The sequence below is a fragment of the Leopardus geoffroyi genome, chromosome C3 (genome assembly GCF_018350155.1).
Source record: "Leopardus geoffroyi isolate Oge1 chromosome C3, O.geoffroyi_Oge1_pat1.0, whole genome shotgun sequence".
Lineage (NCBI taxonomy): Eukaryota > Metazoa > Chordata > Mammalia > Carnivora > Felidae > Leopardus > Leopardus geoffroyi.
Genome location: NC_059338.1, coordinates 7,232,669 through 7,240,922, shown reverse-complemented (window position 1 = coordinate 7,240,922; position 8,254 = coordinate 7,232,669). Strand labels below are relative to the sequence as shown.

General features: G+C 49.2%; 1 protein-coding gene across 2 annotated transcripts; it reads right to left on the bottom strand.

Annotated features, from left to right (window-relative positions):
- Positions 1-789: 789 nt before the first annotated feature.
- Positions 790-7,960, bottom strand: RGS4 (regulator of G protein signaling 4). Of its 2 annotated transcripts, XM_045456637.1 has the most exons (5): positions 7,779-7,958; positions 4,792-4,896; positions 4,446-4,507; positions 3,720-3,886; positions 790-3,278 (listed from the first exon to the last, which is right to left on the bottom strand). In XM_045456637.1, exons 1-5 carry the CDS (start codon positions 7,820-7,822, stop codon positions 3,039-3,041), a joined length of 618 nt encoding a protein of 205 aa, XP_045312593.1. In that variant the 5' UTR covers positions 7,823-7,958; the 3' UTR covers positions 790-3,038. The 2 variants fall into 2 exon arrangements, with proteins under 2 accessions (XP_045312593.1, XP_045312594.1); XM_045456638.1 differs by lacking the exon at positions 3,720-3,886 and having other exon boundaries at positions 3,208-3,278; positions 7,779-7,960.
- Between the last annotated feature and the right edge of the window lie 294 nt (positions 7,961-8,254).

Genomic DNA, 8,254 nt, shown 5'->3' with positions numbered 1-8,254 from the left:
TTGGTAGATGGCACTACACCCAAGAGCAGCGACCAGGCCCTTGTGGCGAGTCTGACCCGTCTACGTGGCAGACAGAAAGGGCAGCCCTGGGCGTCTTGAGGCAAGGTTGCAAAGCTTTCCTCTAAATATTTCTGAGAAGTTCGGATCCCTCTGTGTGTTTTTCTCAGGGGATGGTGCATAATTTTCATCAGACCCCTGAAAAGGATCTGTTCCTCCAAATAGTTGAAAATCCATGATCCCCAACACCCCGTCAGCTGACCCTCGCAATGGGAGAAGTACAGTTCAGGAACTGGGGGTCTCATGACATAACGGATATAGTACCCGTGACCGTGAATGGGAATAGTCTACACCTCTTTTCAAGGGGAGGGAATCTGTAAGGGGGAGGGAGGGCTTTTTGAGCAGTTTGGGCAGGAATCTGTCCCTCAGGGATCCACAGCTCCCCTCCACCCTTGTCAGTCTCCTCCGCTCCCACCTTCTCTCATCGGGCAGATAATTGGAGGTAGAAGGCGAGGAGCTCTGAAAGATGGACTCTATCTCTGGAACAGTTACTGAGGACCTGGAAGGGCGGCACCAAGTCTCTCAGCAAAGTCCCTGGAGCCAAGACGGCCCCGGCTCCGTGATGAGGGGTAGGCGGAGCAGCGGCAGGAACTTCAAACAGACAACATCTACTTTCTGCTGTCTTCTCCAGAGTTGGCATGGGAGCAATCAAAGACTGGATGTGAGCCCTCTGCCATCATCACCCTACATCCTGCTGCTTCTCTGTGGATCATTAATGTGTTTACAAGCACATGGTTTTGTCTGAAGCATTTATTTACCCTTGTTATTAAGATGCGTGGGTTTCACCGGAAGCATCAGCTTTGAGGCCTTTAAAAGCACATGATAAAAGCAGGCATGCAAACGGGAGAATTCCACCCACGGGCTGTGAGCGGGTAAGCTCAGCATGGCCAGCGGTGATAAAGGGAGAGGAAAATACAACTGAAAAACACACCTGAAAATTGTTATTACATAAAATAATTTACTTCTCATTCAGAACGACCTTCTGGACCTGTGTGAGATAGCAGTCCAGGAGCACAGGTACAATCTGAAAGTCATGACCGTTAAAATAGGGCAAGATCAACGGAGTTACACGTTTGGATCCTGGAGTCGACCAGAGACAAAACCGTGGGAGAAAAGGGACACGGACGAAGGACTCTAGGAACACTGAAAGCAAGGACTGCCAGAGAGACAAGAAGGGCTCAAATGAGAAAACCTAGATCTTCGATACAGTGAGATCTGCATATACACACTCTGGTGTCTTCATTCTGCGACCCAGCCTGTTGGCTTAGGAGCCACAGGTGCTCACGTGTGTCGTCTATGCTGGAGGAATCGGTATTGTGCATGCAGGCGTGCGTGTGTGCTTCGGAGGCTGTGGTTTTACAAGAATGAGAAGAAAATTACTTCCTGGCCATTCATGAATAATTCAGGTGATATCCTGCACCCCCATTTATAAAACAATACAATAATAAAAACATTGTACAAAACATCATAAATAACATAAATGAGAAATTTTCAAGTATTTCATGTACCTTGAAAAGTTCCGAACAGTAGTTCTAACAATCGATCTCTCTCTCTCTTTTTTCTCCCCTTTCTCTCTCATTTAGTCTTCAGAGCCTAAAAGGACATACCCCCAGGCTCTGTTAGCCCTGATGTTTGGGAATGGAATGAACAAGATCCTGCGTTCAAAAAAGAGAAACTTACAAGGGCTTTTCAGTTTGTGCAAACATGTATCCCGTTATAAAATACAATCCTTCCCCCGCTGCTGGTTTCCAGATGCAGGCACAGAGCCTGGACCCATGGTGGGGAAACCACCAACCACCCAGGGAAGAAAGGGGCCCCATCTGATGGCTGAAGTCCTCAGGCAAAAACAAAATGAGGAGAGCACCTTGGTCAGGAGAGGGAAAAAGAGTCGAGGAGAAAACTATTAACTTCTGTGCCCTCGCTCAGCCAGTATCATCCAGCAGGTAGAGCTGGCGAGGCCCCACCTGCGTTTCTTCCTTCAGTTCAAACATCTTCTCTCCCAACTCTGTACCAACCCTGCCAACAACTATGCACCAAGCACCCAGTCAAAGAAGGGGAAGCCAGCGGCTCAGGGGCTGGAAAGTGCCGTTAGTAATAACCAGCCCAAGACAGAACTGCGGCAGTCAGGCGTAAGACTCTTTAGGACACTTGCTCCTCAGAATACGGTTCAATCTGGGAGGCTCTCCGTGAGTAAACTACGCATGAAGTCGCTTGGCTGCTTCTCCAGCAAGATCTACGGAGTCTTACAGAATCGACTTTCCCCAGATTAGCATGCCTTTCTTGGCCTGCGTGGCAGCTGGTTCCGTTTGCCTGTCTGATTGCAGGATGAAAGGCCAGGGATCAGAACGTGCATGTAAGTATGTGCACCCACTCTAGTGATGAGCACCTAGGGTCTTTCCTATCTCTCCTTGCAGAAATATATATGTAATATACATAGACACATATACATAGAATGTGTATGTGTGTGTGTGCAAATATGTGTATATATGTAAATGTGTGTATACGCATAAATGTAAATATATGTGCCTACATACATATATTTACACACACACATATACACATAATAGGTCAACCTCACCTAAACACTTAGAGTTTAGAGAGAGTGCCAACAGAATACATGTGCTTGTGGATGTCACATGAAATGTACCAACCAACACACCTGAGGTCAAGCCGTTGGGAGGAGAGAGCTCCACGTCCTTGAAAAGCCACCCCTACAAAGCCATTATGTGGGTACTCGCTCACGTGGCACCCTAAAGGAAATCTGGGAAAACCGGACTGGAACGAGGTCCTGCCCGGATGGGACACCGCGACGCCAACACTACATCTACTTCTTACATGGGAGTGACTCACACATGGCAGGCAGCACGAACACTAAGCTACAAGGCGGGTTAAAAGCCCTCGTGCTTAATACAGATCAATATTCGGCCTCAGGGTCTCCAGGCAGAAGTCTTGGTACGTCAGCCTCCGGCGCCGTGGGACAATCAGGCGCACTGGGGGACCAGAGAGGGACAGTCTGCGGGACTCTTGGCTCCTTTCTGCTTCTCCGAGCCAGCGCTGGAGGAGTCGGCCAAAGCAAGATAGAATCGGGACTTGAGGAAGCGGCGGTAGGAATCCTTTTCCATCAGGTTGAAAATCCTCTTCTGGGCCTCATCAAAGCAGGTTATCGTGGGCTCCAGCATGTTCCGGCTTGTCTCCTCCCTGGTGCAGGAATCCAGGTTGACCTGCAGGGTGAAGGCCGGGACGTATTAGGCACGCCGCCCTGGGGAGGACGGGAGGCCGCGTGCTTCGCGGTGAATCAGGAGTGTGCGGCTTCCATACCCCAGAAATGGAAAAGCACAACATTCCGCGCCACCCTGGCACCCGCGAGTGACAGACTATAGAAGGTTCATCTGCTTCTGGGCAGGCAGGGCACGACCCTCCTTCTTTCTCACAAATTGGGGAGATTTATCAAAACACTCGTGAAGGGAGGTCATCCAAGTCACCCGGATAGAAAAAAGAGCTTTTTCTCTTGATGATTTACTTGAGGTGGTCGAGACCGTAATGACCTCTTCCACGGCTCTATCTTTTCCTTTAACTCGGGTCATCTAAAGGTCCGTGCCATTCAATACCACTTGTAGGCAATTTCACCAAGACCCAGGGAGTTCTCTGCCACGAAGACCTACCTCTTTAGTGGCCTGGACTGAGATGAATTCATTATAGATCTTTTTCGCCTTGGGACTCAGTTTGGAGGGCGATTTGATTTTCTTGTACTCTTCACAGCTAATCCAGAAGTCAATGTTCTCCTCGCTGTATTCAGACTTCAAGAAAGCTTTGAAAGCCGCCAGCCCACCTGGGATGGGGGAGAGAGACCCACACTCATCACCACACTGACCGGCCTCCTGGACAGCATATTTCAGGAAAAGCCAACGTGCTTGAGAGAATAAAGCATGGAGACCTCAAACCGGCCCCTCTCTCCCCACTTTCTGGGGCGTCACTTGGGGTCAGGTAACCCTAATCTGTTTGATATCTATTGGACCCCAGTTATACCTAGTGCTCTTTGCTCAAGGTGTGAAGTCTCATTCCAGAAAATGGTGTTTCTGAAATGCCCTGCCAAAGTCAGTTGCAGAAGGAGATACTGAGGTCGACTCTGCAAGAAACGTCAATATTTGGCATATTTTTTCCCTCTACCCTTTTTCCATGTGGTGAGAGAGATGGGGTCCATACGAACTTCTCATTACGTATCACGACGCTCTAGGGCACGGGAAAATTTTAAACAGACTGATCTGGAAGTCAGAGGAAACCCCACCCTTTCTGCAATTCCTATTAGATCAAATATAGTGGGAGACAACGTGGCTATCTAGAGAGCTTGTGTCCTCATTCTCGGGGGGGAAGAAAGTCGTCAGACTTACATTCATGGCTAATCAGGTTTTCCAGTGATTCAGCCCATTTTTTTACTTCCTCTTGGCTCACCCTGGAGACATTACAGAGACAAAAAAATAATAATAATAACTTTGAATGCTGTGATACAAAACTACGGCAAGAAATTTAAGATCCTGAGAAAAATGCGGATATTTTATTTTCCATCTTGAGGATGCGATCTGTTGCCGAGGAGGGCAGTCTTTCCACTAAATGCCTGGAAATTTCAAATGCAAATCTCGCTTCACTAGGACCATGCCTTCTTTCTTTCCTCATAGAACATCTCTGACATTAAAGAGTTTACAGCCCATGCGTTTTCCCCGAGGCCTCTTCTCTTACCTCTGACAAACCACCACTTTGTCCTTCTTGCTGTGGGAAGAATTATGTTCGCAGGAATCCGATTTCTGCAGCAGGAAACCCAGCCGATGTTTCATGTCTTTTGCACTGCACGGAAGAAGAGGAGAAAGAATAAAGCCAATTAGCTGTTTTACCAGATGCCCTCGTGGCAGAGCTCAAAGAGTCCATTACTAGGAAAGGGACAGGAGAGCGGTTAATTTAGGAGATGGGGGGTGACGGTGGCGTGAACTCTCAGGAAAACGAGATCCCACTTCTGTTTCTGCCCGTGACTCACTACAAAACCCGGGGCTCGAGTCACGGCCCAGCCTGCTCTGTCTGCGACAGAGTTCTGACCCTCAGTCGGCGCCAGGAGCCCCTTCCGTACGCCTGTCATGTTGACCGATGGAACGCTTTGGCGCGTCTCATAGAGACACGCTGAAAACGTGACTGCTCTTCAGGTGATCTGTGGGCCTCAGAAAGCAAGCAGGAACTGTGAAATGTGGCACGCCACCTTCTGGCCCGGGATGGCTTGTTTGCACCTGCCTCAGAGGGCCCTGCAGAAGCCCCTCCGGAGGGGAAAGGGCTGCGCGGTCCCAGCCTTGCACGAGGTGGGCGGAGCAATTCCGCAATTCTCACAGCGGGATACACACCACGCAGGGGGGTGTGCAGCTCCAGTAGGGGTGGGGGGAGGCGGCAACCGCAGATGCTCTGGCGAAACCTGAGCTCCTTCGGGGCTTGCTTCTAGAGCAATCCTCCGGGGCTGCTGCCGCTTTCCTGTCTAATATCTACACTGTAAGGCCGTTTACACGATAAAGGGCATCCGAGGCTTAAAAACCATAAAGGGAAGCAAGCCAGAGTCATCACTGCAGCTAGTGATGGTCTCATTCGAGCCGAGCTTCCAGTTTATTTGTCCCTGTTTAATAGGTAGCGAGGGGACGGCCGGGCGCATGACTCACTCAGAAAGAAGAAGCTTTTAATAAGTTTTTAAGCTCGACTTTCTCTCTCTGTTAATTATTCTTTGGCTTGGATCTTTTTTATTATAAAAGCCAGGACCTAGTGTTAAAAGAGAAATGTCATTGTAAAAGAAGTGAGAGGCTAGATGCTCCTCCTGAGAGGGAGAGAAATAAAGTCACAAGGATAAAGAGCCATTTTAGGAAGGCTTCTGACGGATCAGTAGCTTCTCTATGCACGTTGCCCCGGAAAGTTTGAATTCCATTATGTTCGTGGACTGCCCCTAAAATGGTATTTTCTCTTCTTTACAAGCCCATTTTTTCCTCCTCTGCTTCTCCAATTGGCCAGGGGATGCAAAAATCCTCCTTAATGCTACCAATATATAATCACGAAGGCTCACGTGATTCTAAGATAGAAATACGTTGTGATTCGGTCCAAACAGAACTGATTTCACCTTTCCGTGTGCTGGGTCAGGGTGAGACCTGAGTTACTAATCAGTGCAAGTCGTCTCATAAAGAGTTGGAAGTAGGCTTAGCAAGTATGTGACATCTGTCCTTCCAACACAGTGCAACCATAAGCAGAAAAACCAGCATGACTTCAGAGGTCACTGGAGTCAGGAAACCAGATCTGATCTGCACTCTGCCACGCACTGCCTGCGTGACCTTGAGCAGTTCATGCCCTTCTGCAGTCTCAGGCACTGATGCTAGGGTGGAGCACTGGACTACTTAACTTGCAGTTGACCAGCGAGGAGGGGGAAGAGCCGTCCACCTTGCTGATCAGAGGTTACCTCCCCTTAGCTCCTCGGGCAGACTCGTGCAATCTTTCATCTGTCCCCGAAAGTCCTTCCCAGAGCGTAACTCTTTCCTGCCAGTCCTGTATTTTGTGAGGGTAATTTTATAGATGAGCTAACCGTAGCTCTATACGATTTGCTCCGTTCAGCTCACGATAGGAATGGTGGAGGTTGGGGGCATTCGTTCCATAGGTGCTTCATTGTAAAAGCGGCCATGAAAGCGTATTTTTACAAAGAATATTCTTTCACACTCCCGGATATTCGAAAGGGAAACTTCTAAGAACTGCACAGAAGACTGTGCTTTCTGGGATACTTCTAAACTGAAATTTAAGGTGATTTGTATTTGCAGGGAAACAAGGGGATGGTGTACCTACAGACTGACTTTCTACCTTTAACTGTAAGATGAAATAATGTAATATGCACCAGCTCTGCCTTTTTCTTCAGCTGGCTAATATACAAGCATTCTCTGAAAGCATTTATTTCTATCTTTTTAAAAGCCAAAGGCATACAAGGACTTATGAAGTAGCCTTATTTATTTATTTATTTATTTATTTATTTAAATCAAGAGACAGTATATTGACACTACATTGACAAAAGTAGGATGAGATCTTCTACAGAACCCTTAACGATTTGTTAGGATCAATACTTTTCAACCACCATTCACATAAGGTATTTCAGGAGCTGGGGGAAGGGGCAGCGAGAGCAGGGGGACCCAGTATTGAAACTCATACTGTATTGTCACACTTGCTTATAAGAGCGTAAAGAGTGTTAGATACTGCAGCACCACACAGAAAGCACAGTGTGCCCATGTTGGAGCCAAGCCTCATTCTGGGGTATCTTTCCCTAAACAAGACCTACTCCCCCCCCCCCCCCCCCCGCCATCGGGAAAGCTCAGAGCCATGATTCCACAGACCCCAGCGATGCTCAAGTATAATAACAACAATCACAGACCACCGCATTGAGTCCGAAACCCTCTGATCACTTCTTCCTTCAAACTAGCTTGGTGAGAGGATCGGGACGGTCCTCGAAACCGAGGTCAATATAAAACAACACACAGGTGCCAACATCTGGGGAGCACACTCCTCCAGTTACAGTGTCCAGCTGGTCTCGTAGGAAAGCTGGCAGGTCAAGGCTCTCCTGACCACACTGTTTCTGAGTCCAAAGAACGAGGTCGGCATGTGGTATAGGTAAGCAACTAAGCAAGTCTCCCCGAAAGGGTAACGCAGGGAGTGGCTGAAAATGATCTTACCTCCTCAGGCAAGAGGCCGGGAGACCTGCAAGTCCTTTGCACATCTTGTTAGGCGTGGGATTCGCAAACTGGGGAGGAAAGGCGGCAGGCAGGAGGCGCTGCGGCTTCTGTTTTGAGCTCCCCGGCCCTCCTCTCGCGGAAGACGCTGTCAGAAATCTGCGAGCTGCTAGCGAGGCTGGCAGGGTCCCTTTTATAGCCCAGCCGACACCGCCCGGCCAATCAGACGGCAGTTCTGGAACCGCCCCCCCCTCCGTACCGCCCGGCCATTCAGACGGCAGCTCTGAAACCGCCCCCTCCCCTCCGCGCCGCTCGGCCAATCAGACGGCAGCTCTGAAACCGCCCGCCCCGCAGCGCCCGCCTCCCCGGCTGCAGGAGATGAGCAGGGAGGTACGTGACGCATCACCGTGCTAAGTGAACAGCCCGGGAGAAACCTTTTGCGAAGCGGGAGGAAGGAGAAGAAAAATGTGCTCAGTGTC